The sequence below is a fragment of the Coloeus monedula genome, assembly GCF_965178545.1.
Source record: "Coloeus monedula genome assembly, chromosome: 6".
Lineage (NCBI taxonomy): Eukaryota > Metazoa > Chordata > Aves > Passeriformes > Corvidae > Coloeus > Coloeus monedula.
Window position 1 is genome coordinate 20,094,105 of NC_138786.1, and position 17,949 is coordinate 20,112,053.

Here is a 17,949-nt window from a genome sequence, read left to right on the forward strand (position 1 = left end):
ACTGTATAGTTTCATTTGCAATTATTGAAAAGTTCTTTTTCTCTCCTAAAAAAAAAAAATAAAAGAAAAAAGAAGAACATGTTTAAATCATATTTCTCTTTAAAGCAGAAAAAAAAAAAAGCAAAACTGTTTGGTATTTCATTTCTCAGAGCTTGGCAGTTTTCGTGTATTGCTCTGTCAGGATCCTTGTCTTTTCATTCGGCTTCTTTTCTGATTACAGATTATTCATTTATGGATGGGCAGCTGTAGAAACTTGCTTCTTGCATATGCAAATTAATCATGGTAATGTTTATCATAAGGAGATTTTGTGGCAGTGGAAAAGGGGTTGTGTCAACATGTTCTTGATTTCAGTTGTATCTTCTTCTGCAAATGGAATTGGCCTCCTTGCTTTACCTTCAGTGGATTTCTTTTTTTTTTGCCATTTACCTCTTGGACTAGACACCGCTCACTAAGCAAGCTGTTTGATTCACTTACAGATCATGATTTTGGAAGGAGCTGGCAGAATGAGTATCAATTCCAGCAGCAATCTACTCCACCAGCAGCCTTCCTGGACAGATGGATATTCTACATGCAATGGTAGGAGGAATTCAACTGCTCTGAGCCGTGTTCTTTTTAGGGAGGCCAGGGGAAAGGGGCTGCTACACCTTTTAAACATGTACAAGTATTATTTAGTAGTACTAAATTACTGGAGTTTCACTTCTGGTAAGAAAAATTTCCAGTTACTTTATTTGTAAAAAGCTGAACTTGCAAAAGGAACCAGTTTATTGTTCATTTCCTTACTGGCTCTTTTTCTTAAAATTTAATGGTGTTGAAAGTGCCAGAAATTCTCTCTTCTCAGTCCAGAATCCTTTCTCTCATACCTTTACCCCTTGCGCTTGCTCTGAACCAACATTACTCTTTAATGCTAATCACCCCTCTGGCTTTCCAGGGGAATAGTCTTTTGCTTCTTTGCTGTATTTGCTTTTTCTGCTCAAATTACTAGATAGCTTTCTAATTAGACTGGCATTAGAGCACTAGATAGCTTGTGGCTTGTGATTTTATCTCTTTTTTTCTACTTACTGTTTTCTGATTATATATCTGTGTACATAAAAATGTATTCATATATATTCTCTCAGTATAAAAAAATATATATAAACCTATATCTTTATGTATAGTGCTTGACATAAGTTTAAAATTCTTTTCATTATTCAATGGACACAAAAAACTTAAAATCTAAGCAGACAATCTCATACTGCAGTTATCCTTCTAATCCAAATAATGCTGCAACAAAAGTTACAATTAAAGTTCCCACTTAATGAAATGCTTATGCTTTTTTATGTGTAATTTCTAAATACGCAGGAATACATCAACATGTGCTTAATGAATGTGCCTCTCTGTCTATAACAGTGTCATAGAGAAAAAAAGTTCTAGCTGAGTTTCACTTTTCCCACAGGATTTCATGGATGGAAACGGTGGGGGTCTATGTCAAATTTCCAGTGTGAAGCTCCTCAGGATTCACTTATGTTTTAGAGAGACAGGAAGCTCAAAGCTCAGACCAGCCTGTGCAGTAATTCACCACTTCACTTACTTTTTATCTAAGATACTTTTTTCCTCTCACTAAAGTATCTTTGCTAACATTAGGATTCTGGTGGCCTCTGAAATCACTTTACTCTTCTGAAGTGATAGGAATACAAATCAACCTCTTTTTCAGGGCATATATGACAGCTCCAGCAAACCTTTTTTCTCTGACATGCCACACTTTTAATACTTTCCACACTCATTCCCCAAATCCTTCAACAGGAAGATGAAGAACAGTCCTGGAAACTCCCTAAGTTACTTACACAGGCCTTGTTGGCTAATATTGGTAAAGAAAGCTAAACAACTGTGGGGGATTGTTTTTGTGTTACCTGGAAACTGTGTCCTGTATCTCAGTAGAAGAGACCTGAGGTCTAGTGCACCTGAGTTAAGGTGATTTCCTAAAATGTGCCAACTCTGATGCTTGTGGTCCTCTAGCAATATCCACTGTTGTCAGTATTTCTTGCTGTGTGGTTAATCTTTTTCTAGAAGAGACTGGGAACAGATTGCTGCCGTATCTTGGAGTGGGGCCACTGCAGAGCTGGGCCATGGCACTCTCTCCTCCTTCTGCAATCTCTCATTCCCTCAGCCTTAAACATTTCATGCACTTGTGAACATTTTATCTCACCGTCACCTCTGTCTGGCCTAGTCTGTTTTCCTCCTTTCCCAGGGAATAAATTGCACTGAACTCTGTGAGGACAGACCAAAGCAGTCCTGCCTTTGCTCTTATCTTACATAATGATCCCATCCCATGTACAATTTCTTCCATTTGCACATGTAAATTATTGTCATGCAATGACATACAACTGAGAGCAGTTTAAGAGATTGCCAAGAAAGGACTCAGACATTCTAACAAGAACATTAGACAGCTTCCATAAGTAAAAATGAGTTTTACGACTACATTCAGAAACCACTGTACATAACTACAGCAATAATGTGCATCCATCAGAATGCCAACTCTGTCATGAAACCATGGCCCACACTGATAGGCTTTTACCATGGAGCAGTATGAGAGTGCTTTAGCTTTTAACCTTCCCTTTTCTAACCCCACAATTCATATTCAGCTCTTACTAAGTTCTTATTCAAAGAAAGTTTTCATGTTACCTTATGAGAGTTTTGGAAGGCTTTTCCATCATTTTCTGATACAATAAAATCATTTTCCCATATACCCCTTTTCAACAGTACTTCTGTAATGTATCCTCCCTCAGAGAATTTTGGTGTATTTAGCCAACATTAAAAAGTTAATTCCTGCAAATCAGTCAGCCAAGACGTGTAATGAAATAGTGCCCAATTTTTAGTTGTAGAACTGTGGCCAAAAGCCCCACAATACCTTCTCTAGCAATAGCTATGGAGCCAGTGTTAAGCACTGAGAAAAGCATCTAGATCTGTAGACTTCCAAGGTGTGCAGTTTGGCTATAGATCTTTATTGCTGGTGACTATTATGCTATCAGAGAGAGTAAATATTTTTTTTTCTTTTCCAGTATCCAGTAGCTTCTATGGAACCCAGTGGCATGAAATACACCCGCAGTACTGGACTAAGTTTCAAGTCTGGGAGTGGCTGCAGCACCTCCTTGATACCAACCAACTGGATGCCAACTGCATACCTTTCCAGGAGTTTGATATCAATGGGGAACATCTGTGTAGTATGAGCCTGCAGGAATTCACTCAGGCAGCTGGGACAGCAGGACAGCTGCTTTACAGCAACCTCCAGCACCTAAAATGGAACGGTAAATAGATATTAGAGAGGGACACATGTACAGCGGTCTGAGTTCTGAGATCTTCAGAAGTCACTTACGTTCCCCAGAGACCTGCCTGGCAGATTATATTTGCTATGTTTTCTATTTGGCTTACAGCTCATTTACTGTATTGCTAAATTTCTTAGATATGACTTAAGGCAGAAATCTGAAGGACCAAGAGGAGACAGTATGTTTCCCATTCCAAAAGCAGCCCTCTGGCACAGGTGTAGAAGTTGCTGCTTGGAGCTAATATATTTGATTCCTCTGTGCTCATTTTCATACCTACTATCTGCCAATTTGCTTTCTTGCAGGCCAGTGTGGAAGTGACATGTACCAGTCTCATAATGTCATTGTGAAGACAGAGCAAACAGGTGAGTAGCAGTTGGGTAAATTGTCTTTTTCAAGAGAGACAAATAAAAATGGCATTAAAAATGGAAAGTGTATCGTGCAGAATTAAAGAAGTAATACAAATGTCAGTCAGTGCCTACTTCTGACATTTCAGGTAATACCATGTGCATGTGGTCACTTTTCCTGGGAAACCTTTGCAGTATCAGCAGTCTACACTGATGTTCAGGGTTTGGACTAGTTTGAGGAGCTCAATGGAGGCAGCTTTGTAGAGGACTTCATTCTATGCTTATTTCAGCAGATTTCAAAACAACTAATAACAATATGCTCAGAAGAAAGAAAGAAGGAAAGAATATATTGTGCTGTTAATGTTTGAAACTGGAGGATATTTCCAAAAAAAACTGCTTGAAGAGAAACCAAAATGTTACATTTTAATTTCTTCACATTTCAATGAAACTGAAATTCAGGCAGTAGTTTGCTTTGATCAAATCTGCATTTTTCCTGTTGCTGTTCTTTTTCTGAGTGTGTTCATAGCTAGATCCCTTTCCTCCCAGGACTTTGTTTCACTGAGAAAAGAACTTCAGCTTGGTTCAACCGTTCTCTTTAGGCACAATTATTTTCCTGGTTCCTTTGCCAGATCACACCTGTCCATATCCACACACTGTCTATCCCACTAATCCCAGCCTCTTTGTATGTAGGTGTGTCCATGAGCCACGTTTTGATATCTGCTGGCAGAGCAAATACAGATCTGTTGCATGTGGCATCTCCAACAGATACTGTCAGCCTGTTTATCCAGCTAACCTGCTGGAGCCCAGCCTTTCCAGCCAGGGACACTATCCACCTTCTCCTTGCAGCAGGCAAGGATTGCAATCTGCAGTCCACTCCTGGCCTGTGCCATATGGGAGCTGTGCATGAGGCAGCCTCGCTGCTTTCCATAGAGGCAGCTCCAGTAATCCTTTTAAGTCCCCATTTATGAGATCCTGGTATAATACTATTTCCTCCTCCTACTAGAGATGAGGGCAAAGTACCTCAGCTGCACATCCTGGAAAGCACTAAGTTCCTCCTGGATGTGCTGAGTCAGGAGTGGCCTGGTAGGGCTCTGGTGATGCCAACCACGGGCAGTGGGAGTGGGCGCTGCATGTGGGGGAGCAGGAATTGTGGATTAGGGCTGCTGGGCTCCTTGTGAGGCAGCAGGGACAGGGCTGGTGGTTTTGAGGGGAAGCCCGGCTCACTCCAGTAAATCATCACAGCTGCAAAGACATGGATACTGAAAAAGGCCAAAATGGGAAGGTAAACACTGTCCCCGTGTTCTGGCTGGGTAAGGCCTGTTTTCAGAGGCAACATTAGGCAGATCAGGTGTCCAAGCAAGCAAAGGGTGTGTGCTGTTGTAGGAACGCAAGCTCTGGGTGCCCAAACATGCAGCTGTTAGTTAGCATGCCTGCTGAATTCCTATGTCATAAGTGGTAACGTAGCCAAACATGATGATTTACCTGTAACTCATTTTGGGGTTTTTGATTTCATTTATATGAACATGAAAAAAATTAGGTTTAACCTAGATTTGAACCTTGTATCTCATCCTTTTTGACCTAGTTTCAAAAGAAAAAGAGATTTTTAAGGCTTCTGACCTTAAAAATGCACTGTGAAGGAAGTAATTTCCAGACCAGTGTTCAGGTCATAAAGACAATACTTCTGTTCTGCTTATATTGATCCATATGACCAGAAGGTCACTAAAAATTATTCCTCTTTAATGATGAAGGTGGTTTTTAGGTTAAGGATGGGGACTTGGTGTGCCTGGAATAAAATGGCCCTTCATCTAGGATTAGGCTTTGATGTTTCTCACTATGTGCTTAAACATGAAGCTCTGTTTCAGAGAGGACTTTCGAGTTCTACCATTATAGAAATAAGTACTCATCATAAGCATCCTTCTGTTTTACTAGATATTTGAGAACACTTTCATCTCTGTGGCTCCAATGCACTGTCACAATCATCAGGGGCTGAGAGTTCAGGACTGGATTGGGTAGAATTAGAGTTGATCTGGCATAGGAAACCTCCTCCAAGGCCAGGCATAAGTGATACATTAGTCAGGAAAAGGAAGAGCATACTACATTATTTCTGAAAGTCAGTGCTTTGTGTAAATACATTTGCCTGAATATGCAAAACTCCATGCATAATTTAAGTGAAAGGTAATAATTTTGTACTTAGCCCCTTCACTTCTTGGTTCCTTTGACAACTTATTTTTTTGCACATTCTTAATTGTCTTTGTGCTCAATACTTACCTCTGTGCTAAAAAATTTTCTCTTAGTAATCTGATTTTCCTTTTGGTCCTTTGCCTTCAGATCCGTCATTGATGGTGTCCTGGAAAGAAGAGAACTATCTTTATGACAGTGGCTATGGTAGCACAGTAGGTAACTAACATCACAATACTTCGTGCATTCTGAGATGGCTTTATTGTTGTCTGAGGCTATTAGTTTAAACATCTTCTTTTTAATTCCCAGAGTTATTGGACAGTAAAACATTCTGTCGTGCTCAGATTTCCATGATGACACCTAGTCACCAATCTTCTGGTAAGAAACTTGTAATTATATTTTTAATTGTTTGTCACTTGTCCCAGAGCTACCGACATGCAATAGTCTCTGTGGTGTTCTGTTGTAGGATTACATCTGAGCCTCCCGTAATTTTAAACTAAGCAATGATGATTCTGACAGATTTATTAGCTGTCATTATTACAATAGGTTTCTTTAAAGAAATACTTCTGTCTTCTCTCTGTCAAGAAAGAGATGATCAAATAATCTGCAATCTCCACATATCTTTTAAAGTGACTGAGTCAAAGGGGTAAACTCTAGTGCCGGAGAGACGAGACATTCCAGCTACACCATGCTTTTCTGTGGTATGGGCAAACGAGTGCCCTATTCCTCCCCAGAGGTGCCCGTGATTCATGCTGAGTAGGTTGCTGGGTTTGGGGCCAGGTCCGGGTTGGCTGTGGGCAGGCACCAAGCCCCGTGCCCAAATGCACCGGCACAAGGGCTTCCTCCTGCAGCCTTTCTCAGCTGACTGCAGGGTACTCACTGAAACTCCCTTGCCTTCCATGAGGGAGAGTAAAAATGTGCCTGCTAAAGGGCAGGAGAAAGGGCAAACCTGTTTGCTGTAATGCCTGGTGGAAGCGCAGTCTGTTCACACGTGTCAAAGGCCCTGTGGGCCCTGTCCCAGGGGCTGGCACCAGGCCGGAGGTGGGAGAGCGAGGCAGTGGGAAAAGAGTGAAGCAGAGATGGCAGGGGAGGAAGAAAGTGGGGAGGGAAAGGTGGGTTCTTCTCAGGAGGCGGTTAAGCAGAGATCTGAGGGAGAAAGCAGTGGAAGTCCTGGGAGGATAAGAAAGGAGAGCACAGTTGCTGTAGACGAGGCCTTGCCCTGGGGGCAACCCTGTGCTTGTGCATATGGGCAGCAGCCCCGGCCCCTGTGCCTGCCATCCCCTGCGCCTCCAGCCTCCAGAGCTGGATTTGCCACGAGACATACAGTTTAAACTAATGCTGTCAGCTACAAATTAAAAAAAAAAAAGGAGAGAGAGAAAACTTGACCAGAAGAAAACCACAAAACCTTAAAAAACTCCAACCAAACACCCTGTTTGCTTTCCCCACCACCTCCGCCCACTCTCACAAGATGGCTACCGGGATTTCAGGGCTCTCTGAAGGGCTGGGGACATGTCCGGATCCTGCCATGGTGTGTCTATCCGCTGACTGCTTAAGCCTAGAGCTAGGGTGGCACGCCAAGGGCACAGCCTCCTGTAAAAACTAAATTTGTATATCCCGTAAAAAAATGGCTCATTCCTGAATCATATGCAAATCATGTGTAACCTTTTGTCAAAAGTTTTGCAAGACGGCTTTGTTGAAACTGCATCATAACTCTTTTCATCTGTCAGGCCTCAGCCTCCTAACACGGCATGTTTGAAACCAGTCTCTGTGTAGGAGCTGTGGCAGAACAGGAGGCTATTTACACAGCTAAAATCCAGAATAAATCACTGGCTGGGCAGAAGGCAACTGAAGTTCCAAGAATAAATCTCCAGCTAAGCGGAGCATAACAAACATTTGCAAGCGAATTGTGGGATTTTAAAATGAGAAGGATATATATGAGGGCAAATAAAGAACTGGGTCCTGCAGTCCGTACCTGGAGTTCCCACAGGCTTTTAATAACATATGGGGAATCATAATCTGAGAAAAGGGAGTGAAATAAGCCTCATTTTACTTCCCCCACACCACACCCCCCTCCAAGCTGAGTGAGGTTCAGGCTAGCTCATGCTTTTTGAGAGTGGGAAGGCAAAATGACTCAGAGCACGTTTGCTGCTTGGGGGTCAAGGGCAGTAATTTATCAGGCGCAGAATAGCAGAGGTTAGGCCCATCCCCATGGGCCTTGTTCAGTTTATGTTTCCAGTTATGTATGAATAAAGCAAGTGTGTGAATAACTTTGCATCTACCTTTTCACATGCAGTTATTGCAGTAGCTTGTGCAAATCTGACAAGTTTCTATGCAAATAAATATTTCCTGTGAGTCATTTTCCCATGCAAATGCCTGGTTTCCATGAAAAGTATGATAATTGTGCATTCATAGAAGCTGGGAAAACATGCGTGGGACCTTAAGCTTTGCTTTATGGGATTCAGGGACAAGGTATGCTGAAAAGCAAACACAGAAGGGGCTCCCTCTCAGGTCTATCCCACAGATTTTGCGAGACTTAGAGCAATCAGATGAAAGCTATTCATTAAGTACAAGAGCAGAGCCAGGCTGTGGTGGTTTGGGGGCGGGAGGGTTGAACGTGCAGACTGCGAGGTAGGTTACAGTCATGAACAGGCGGAACTTCTTTTTTTCATTTCTGAAGAAATGCTTGTGCCAGAAGCTCTATTCCTCCTCTGTCTGGCTGCAGGTGATAAAGTACCATTGATGAGAAATGGCTTGTTCCTATGGCTCTGAGCCACAGAAAAATATATGCTTGTCCTGCTGCCAAAAACTCCTTCCAGCGCAGCCCCTTTCCCCCACCCTGCCCCCCTAAAACAGCAGTGCTGTGCCAGTTCATTATGTTTTAGTCAGGTAGGTGTTCTGTGCATTGGTACCAGCACATACATTTCCCATTAGATCATCTCTTCAGGAACAAATAAGCCCCCAAAGATACGTGCTTCAGCAAAGACTAAGATAATGGGACAATTCAGGATTCCTTTTACAGATGTGATCATCCTATTTTTCTCTCTCTCACACATAACATGAGGTGAGGTATTTGTTAATCAAATTTACGTTTCAAAAGCCAAATGTTTACCTCTGCATTCATTCTTTATTCATCAATGGTCTCTTTGAGAAGTGTGCTGATTAACATATAGTACAGAAAAAAAAACTCTCCCTCCTCACTTAGATTACCTTCCGAAAAGTGATTATCTTTAGAAGAGATATTTGTTCTTTTTTGTGGTTTTATTTCTTTCAACCTGCTAGTCAGTGGAAAGCCTTTCATCAAATTTACAAATAGCCTTCATTTTCTTTCTCTGCAGACTCTTCAGACGCAAAAAAATCTCAAGATCATACCCCAAAGTCTCACACCAAGAAGCACAGTAAGTCAACATCCATGCTTATGATGGTGGTTAGTTGATTGAAGGAAAAAGAAACAAATGAAAATCAGATCCTATTTGAGAGGGAAGAGGAAGTATTTTGAACACAAAACTCATTAAATCATTATTGTGATTCAATTCTCCAGTGATCTGACTGTCTAGTACTGCTTGTTTACATCATTTTTTGACTCAATATTGTTAAACTTTTCAAATTGTTTTTATTGGTGAGGACCTATGGGGAAGCAACCAGAAACCAGCTTCCTCTGCCCTGTGTTGAGCTGGGCTGGTGGAGTGGAGTAGAGGAATGATGAGGAAGGCCCAGGATTAAATCAGGAGGGCCTGTGCGTGGGCACAGTCATGCTCGTGCCTGTGCCTGCCAGGTGCAGCACACACCACAGACCCTGCTCAGCATCGTCTTGCAGAACTTCTCAAGCATGACATCACAAACAAGCACCTATCCCTCAATCTTACCATGCTATCCCCTGATACAACAGTCTTTCCACTCCCTTCACCTACATTTTCTGCTAGTTTTTATTCAACCTGACGCTGGAGACAGGTTACCATAATTGTGATTTCTGTACATAGTTCTATTAATATATTGAGATTTTTTTATGCTGAAATATCTTGTGCATGTCTTTTGCATCCTGTGCAATTCCCTGATTATAATAGAAAAGCTTAATATTGGTCTTTCGCTACATTTTGTGGTATTTGGGTTCATCCTGTTTCAGTATGACCTCCAGATTATTTCTCTTCCTGACTCCTCTTTTTACTCTCTTCTGCCACTTTGCCCAAACAGAACTCCTGAATTTTATGTCTGTACACAGATATCTGGGTGAGGTTTTTTGTGTGTGTATAATAAGGTTGTTACTGAAAGGATTAGACAGGACTGGTCTGCAGAAAGACCTGTGAAGAACTGAGGTCTGTCAGCTTGTTCAGCTTGGAGAAGAGAAGGCTGAAGGGTCACCCATCCCAGTCTACAGCTTCCTCAGGGATGGCAGTGGAGGGGGAGGTGCTGATCTCCTCTCTCTAGTGACCAGTGATAGGACATGAGGAAATGGAGTGAAGGTGTGCCAGGGAAAGTTTAGACTGGATGATAGAGAAGGTTCTTCACCCAGAGGGTGGTTGGGCACTGGAACAGGCTCCCCAGGGAAGTGGTCATAACACCAAGCCTGACAGAGTTCAATGAATGTCTGGACAATGCTCTTAGTTATGCGATTTAGTTCTAGGACATGCTGCGAGGAGCAGGGAGTAGGACTTGATGATTTTTATAGATCCTTTCCAACTTGAGATACTCTGTGATTGTAAGAATTCAATTACAGCCCGGGCATACAAAACAGGTCACATTGGCAGTATGAGCTAATCCCCTTCATTTCCAGTTTCTTCAGTACTGCTCTGTATCATGACCATAAGTTACTGATGCCTAGATAGGCTAGGTCCACCGCATTTTACGGGGTCCAGAAAACAATTATAATAATAAAGAAAAATTAGTTGGATTAGTTGACTGAAATCTAATTCTACTTACACTGCACTGTATACCATTTTCAAGTTACCTTCACATCTCTGACTAGCTTGTTTCCTTCTAAATTTGGTCTAATTGCATGCTTTTGAAGTCAGACCAAAGGACTGCTGTCTTTCTGGCTCACCTTGTCACTGTGTTTGTTATTCATTTGTAAACTACTTCATCTGACTTGTTGCCTTTTTTTTTTTTCTTTTTTTTGACCTGGACTTTCTGGTACCATCTTTATAGTGAGATGTATTTGTGTTTAAACTGGGAGGTCTACCTGTTGAACTTGGAGATCTGTTTTTGTCTTTTCTACACCATGGCCAAACTTTTTAGTACTCCTTTTACATAAAATTTTGGCTGGCCAGTTTTGTCATTATCCCTCTATCCACTCTACACCTTCTTACTTATTCATGCAGAATGGCAATTCACCTCCTGTGCCCTCTGTCTGCCTTTTAAATGCATGGAGGTTCGGTGCCTGCTTCACGGTAATCTCGGCTGTTTCATGTGCCACACAATAATATCAGGGTACACTCCGTGCTGTAGACGGGGATCAGCAGAAATGGCAAATGAGATGAGGGGAAGGCTTAAACATGTTCTCTTCAGGGCAGAAACAGTGCCAAAGGCAGAAGGAAGCAGTGGGTGGTTTGGACTCTGCTTCCCCTGCTTGCTGGGGCCCCTACCTGCCTGCCACAGGGCTCAGACTGCCAGAGGCTGATGCTTACTTCCAGTGTAAAGGCTGCCAGTGTTTTTCACCTGTATATCTCTGAGGTGGGGGTCCTGTGCTCCAGAAATTATGGCCTGAGTGTTCACTCTCTGTAGATGACATAAAAATTGCAAGCATAGCCCAGAGAGCTCTTGAGAAACTCCTTCCTGCCCCTTTCTTCTTTCAGATCCTCGAGGAACTCATCTTTGGGAATTTATTCGTGATATTCTTCTCAATCCTGAGAAAAACCCAGGATTAATCAAGTGGGAAGATCGGTCAGAAGGTGTCTTCAGATTTTTAAAATCTGAAGCTGTGGCTCAGCTGTGGGGAAAGAAGAAGAACAATAGCAGCATGACTTACGAGAAACTCAGCCGGGCTATGAGGTGAGCTGGAGTTGCTGAGGAAGACTGTGGCACATACACAGACAAACTGGATGGAGAACTTGTTTGACTTTTAAAAATGATTTGTCAACAGCACCAGTTGCTTTCTCTGACAGTGTCTCACTCTAATTTTGAGACTGTAGCATCTTGTTCTTTGTCTTTTCTTCTCCTCCTATTTCTGTATAATATATAATACATATAACAGAAATAATTGTGTATATATATATATAAATTCTGTTTCCCTCCATCCAAACAACCAAATTAGGAAGGGAATATGGTTGCAGAAACCTGAAAGTTCACATACTACTAAACTGAGAGTGTTTAAATGGCCCAGTAATAGCTGGAGACCTTGTTATTTCCAGCAGTGTTCAGAAACTAGACATACCCCACATCCATTGTCTTAAAATAGGTGTTAGGATTTTCTTTCCTCTTTGATTTAACATTTTGAGAATTTTTCCATAATCTCTGAAACTTCAAAAGGTATTTTGAAAAGGAAGCTGAGGTTCTTTCCTGGTCTGATTTTCAGATCCTGGTTTATCTGGAAAAAAATCCCCATGAAATCTCATGAGTGTGTGATAAATTTAGCAATATGCTTTGACCTGAAATACGGTGAAATTCAAACTCAGAAGCTAATTAATAGAAAGTAAAAAGAAAGCATCCATTTTTCCTTCTTTGTCATTTAATTATAATGATCTTAGGTATTATATATATCTCTCAATAAAAAATAAAGACCTTGTAGGCTGGCTAAGGGATTGTCTATTTGGCAGTGGCCTTTTAGGACTACAGGTGAATTTATTTTTATATCTTTTTCTGTTTTTATTTTAACAGATACTATTATAAAAGAGAAATCCTGGAGCGCGTGGATGGTCGGAGACTAGTATATAAATTTGGAAAGAATGCCCGTGGTTGGAGAGAAAATGAGAATTAAATCTATCAAGAAATAACATTTAAAACACACGGATGTAAATATTCAAGGACTATTTTCTTATATTTATGTACCAAACTGGGATGAAAAAACAATTCTACTTCTGTCGGGAAGAAAGAACGTTATCATTATTGGTGTTAAAATTATTTTATTTGAAGTATGTCCTGTATGGGGAAAAAATGTACACAGTTTTCTGTGATATAAGTTAACATTATAGAATTATGATTATTTTTCCCTTCTTGTGAAGCTTTCCTTTTTTTTTTTTTACATCATACAGGCATAATGTGATTTATGAGTCATGCAAAGAAAGGGAAGGAACTAAATTCTAGGGCATTTAGGGAGTATGATAATCCACTTTGGAAGGCAACTCTAAGTGGAGGAAACAGTAAAGCATCTCTGAGCCAAGTAGCCTTCTTCCACAGTCAGATGGTTTATAACTTTCCTTGGCTAATACAACTTGTTCCTTCCCGCCTCTGATTTCTGAGTGTTTTAATACTTTTCTGGCTTTCAGCTGCTTTTCTTGAATTAGACAGTGGGTTCCTCTTTAGCTGGCTTATCCCAGCCACGAGAGCAGTGGCTTTGCAAGGTGGCTGTCAGCAATTTTTTGGAGAGCCCATACTACCTCCACCATTGCAACCTTCTTTTGTAGGCAGACATTTAGGACCAGACCGTACCTGGTTCTCAGTGTCCTCCCTAACCTCCAAAGAGCATTCAGCTCACCCCAGGAAAAAGGCTATTTGTTATTAACTAAATATTGTTGGGGTGAACTGCTGGAAGAGAGTCAACCTTGGGGACCAAAAGCTATTGAAGGAAGATTGTTTTCTGACTGGGCAAACTTATTAAAAGGCACTGGTTTCCCAGTAGGAATGTTAATAGTCCTCTCACCCTCTTGCACTTCTAATTAAAGCTTTCAAATCTGTGCCATATGAAGCAGTGAGGAGGTGGGCAAGCAGAACATTTATTAATCCCATGGCATGAGGAAGCAGTCTCCCCAGTTACTTCAAGCTTTGTGGTCCTCCTGGAAGGTCAAGTCTCACTTGGACAGATACTTTCAAAAAAACTTTGAGAAATGCAAAGCTAAACTGTGTGTAAAGTATTAGTTCCCTTTGCCTTCCTCAAGTCTAACTCTATACTGTATTTGTATTTGTCAGTTGTGCTTGGGATTCTTAGTTGGAGGGAAAACCCCATCAACATAAAGACACTGAGATTTTAGGGACGTTCAGATCTGGGCCAGTATTTTGGGTTCACCTCTAGCAGTGCTATGCAGACACTGAGCGTTCCTCGGCAGCTTTTCCTTTCTCCAAGTCACAAATGCTTTCTGCCAGCACTGAGCATATACAAAACATAGGGAAATAAAAACTAGAGGAGGCAGCACTTCACCAGGTCACTGACTATGTGAGATGTGGGAGTTGAGAAACAGGATTGTCTTGGTGATGTTAATAGAGGTGAAACCAAGATCATTTTCAAATCACTTTTTCAGGGATGAGGAGTTTGGGAAACAATAACAGGGACTGAGAAGTCCAGGATTAAAAAAAGAAAAAGGGGAAAAAAAGGAAAATCAAGGATATTCAATCCATCCAATATCCATTTCCTCAGGCATCCCCTAGGTTTGAATCCATATTAGCTTGAAATACAGCAAAATACAGCTGGAGGTTGCAGGTTATTCCATTTTTGTTTGTCTTAAAAGGAAATAGAGATGAAACTAAGAGACAACAGAAGTATCAATATAAAGGGTATAAAACGTGCTTAGCAACAATTTGTAGGCAAACATGAGAGCCTAACTTGTTATCTACACATGTAGGGCATGTTAAACAATAACACCACCTCCTACACTCTGTATGCCAGAGCTGTCACCATCAATTACCCATACATGACAATTTTTACTTTTCATAACCTGGGTGGAGAGAGGTTCATCTTATTTACAAATCAAATAATAAGCCTATGTACTTCAAAGCATTTTTTACTCTCAGTCTATCTGTGTTGGTTTTTTTTTTTGGCTGTCTGTGCTAGCCTTGCTTGCTTTTGCGCAACTCAGTAATTTCATTTTTTAGCTTAATTTGCTACATTTCACTTCCTTTACCATCATTCTGTAGTTGATAGAAGAAGAATCAGGCCACCAGATGAGAAGAGCACTTTCACTTTGCTTGTAAGACCATTTCTTCCCCCTGCCTGATGGTTATTTGTAGCCCTTTGCTCCATGCTCTTCACACCACCTCCACACCTTGGGTGAAAATCTGAGATCAGTGGTACTGTCACAAATCTGCAATGTAGTTCTACCTAATCTCAGGTTAACATGTATCTTATAGCAATGGATTGTAATACTTCATGAATTTGCTTTCTACCTGATCTCTCACAAAATTTCTTGGGAGATAAAACAAACCTGTGATATATGCGTGTCACCACTTGGTTGCTGAGCAGCAGCTAAACCTGCCTGTAAAGGTTTCAAAAGATAAAACTGTACTTAGAAGCATACTGTATAAATTGAGAGAGTGGTTTACATTGGGATGCAGTATAAATGGTCTTCCACTGTCACATCTTTCAGCACGTGGAAATCATGCAAGTTTCTGTTTCCACCCTGCAGAACTTTGCAGAGTACTAGGTACTCGTCATTCAGCATTACAATAGCACAAAGTTGGAATAGAAGCCAGCCAACATTTACTCTGTTTTACAAATATATTAACCTTTGCCTAAGACAAACACAAAGGACTGTTTAAAACTACAGTTCTTGCCAAGGACAGATGCAACCAACCAAAGAGAGTCTTTTTACCAGACCTAAGCAAACGGAGAAAATGAAGAGATGAATTTTTATGTAAATTGCTATTTAAACAAAAAGCATTTCTGATTGCTCTTTTATTTTGTATTTCAGAGGCTGAGCAATCATATTTTTAGATGTATCCTTTAAGTTAGCAGCTGCTGAACTGGTAGCACCATGTGTATAGATTTTTATTGTACCATAATTTTTCATATGTATAAAGCTCTAGATAGGAAAGTATATTGTATTTATACAGTTACATGCAAATCACAATGTCAAAGGGTTGGCATGAGCACTCTCAACATTTTCTGCACAAAATTAGAGCAACTTGCTCTAAAAACATCCTGAGAAACTGTATGTAGGCTGTTGAACTACATAGACATTAAAATGTTTAGTTACATTTTCGTCTTTCTTTCTGCAGCACATTGCATAATTCCTGCTTGCTTCTCATAGCATCGTCTTCAATGTCTACGTGGGGAAACAAATCCAAGTTAGATATTTCACTATTGCCATTGTAAATCTCAGCTTGGAGACAATGTATTCACAAAATGGTTCTAAAGACTGTTTCTATTTTTGTGAATATGATATAAATTCAAATAAAACACTCATGAAAGAAATTATTTGAATAATGTTTATCTTCCCTTTTTTATGTCTTGTGATTGGAAGTGACTAATGTGAATTCTTTCAGTACTGACGAATATTTCAATATTGATGAAAGGACTGCTCTAACTACAACAAAATCCAATGGCTTAAATTTACTAATATGTTAAATAGCCCATCTGTTGTGAAGATACTGGATTTCCAAACCTGTTTTGTGTCTCACAGGCCTCACTGAAATAATGGATTATGTCAACACAGCTAGATTGCCTTTCTTGTTTGGCTGCTAAACTGAACAAAGGCCTTACTTCAGCACTGATTTAACTTCAAGGTATTTTGAAGTGTGTGCAAGGGCTAGGCTGATTAAGGATGCCATTACTCACGCTGAACATTTCCTTTACTGAATCAAAGCAGCTAAAACGATGAAATTCTGTCCCTCGTGTTATTTTTCCATGCAAGTGGTGGCTACAAAAAGGGGCCATCTCTCCCGATTTACTCTGCAGTTTGAGATAAAAAAGTGAAAACGCCTATAATTAAAAGCAAGTCAAGGCAGACCCCTGTGGCATTTGCAGTCCGGGGACTGTGGCTGTGCCAGCCGGGTGCAAGGGTGCTGTGTGTGGCCTGCGAGGGGCCACCTTGCAGCCCCTGTGCTGCCCGGCTGGGTGTCCCGGGCTGGCAGCACGAGGTGGTGCAGAGCAGCGAGTCTGACACAGGCAGCTGAGCCTGCTGCTGTGCCAGCACGTCTGGAGTTGGGCTGGAATCTCAACCAGGAGCTTCACTGCAACAGGACAAGTCACACCATCACACTCTATAATCTGCAAACGTGCATAATTTTAAGCAAGGGAGTGATTCCCCTGCCTTTGAAATTATGCATATAGGTGTTCAAGGATGGTGGCTCTAGAAGTTTTCAGTCTATATTGAATCAGCCTATATTTGAACCTGGAATTTCAAAGGGGTTCCAATATTATGTCCACATAAACAGGAGAATGGGTTTGAATTTTCAACTCAGGTACAATCAGAGTCCTGAAAGGGTGGTCATAGTTTGAGAACTTGGGAGTCCCAAATTTGGTTTCAAAAGGAATTGGAACTAGATTTCAGGCACGTTCAGACTGAGATTTAAATAAGCACACAGCTGGTTTTCCAGTAAATGGTTGGGGCTTTTGTTTCAAGCAAGATGAGGCCAATATGTGAGACAAACACAGATGAGAATATTGTTTGGAAACATGCAAATAAGCGCACACTTAATAATCTGGCCCCCCCAAAAAAAACCCTGAAAAGCCAAACCAAACCAAAAAACCCCAAGACAACTAATACTCTTCTTTGATTGTCACTTAAAGTAAAACTTCAGCTTTCAGCTGCAGTCTAAGGCCACATGAAATAAAAATTCAAAGCAAAATTCAGTTTGCAAGTCCTATGTAAACTGAGGATAAGTAAGAGGAGTGCTGCAAACAGAGCCTATCTACATCTTAACGTGATACAAATTTGGGTGCATGTCTGCATCAACAACAAGTGATAATTGCTTCAGGTAAGTGAAATCTGGTACTAGCAAGAGAAGAGGTGATTAAGAGTTACCAATACTAATAGCTTCCAGTAAATGGGTTAATTACAATAATTTGAAAAGTAGGTTATCTACCTTTTTTCAGTATTTGCTTCCTTGCCGATGAAGCTTTGCACAATGCAGTCGAAGTCCTAAACTTTGTGCAAGCCAAGAATTTTCTCCAACAACCACCCTTTCCCCAGATACTTTGCTCCTTCAGTCACCTGAGTGTTAGAGAAAATAATAGGGAAAGAAACAAAGTAGGAGGAAGAGACTGAGTTGATGACCAGGTCTTAGTGCACCAAACAGTTCGATGAAGAAATACAAAGGTTGTATGT

General features: G+C 40.9%; 1 protein-coding gene across 2 annotated transcripts; it reads left to right on the top strand.

Moving 5' to 3' along the window:
* Window positions 1-479: 479 nt before the first annotated feature.
* On the top strand, window positions 480-12,728 carry EHF (ETS homologous factor; the record flags this gene model as incomplete). Of its 2 annotated transcripts, XM_082282849.1 has the most annotated exons (8): window positions 480-576; window positions 3,036-3,281; window positions 3,602-3,661; window positions 5,972-6,040; window positions 6,131-6,199; window positions 9,157-9,216; window positions 11,608-11,803; window positions 12,629-12,728. In XM_082282849.1, the coding sequence occupies 8 exons, from the start codon at window positions 480-482 to the stop codon at window positions 12,726-12,728; spliced, it is 897 nt and encodes a 298-aa protein (XP_082138975.1). The 2 variants fall into 2 exon arrangements, with proteins under 2 accessions (XP_082138975.1, XP_082138976.1); XM_082282850.1 differs by lacking the exon at window positions 6,131-6,199.
* Between the last annotated feature and the right edge of the window lie 5,221 nt (window positions 12,729-17,949).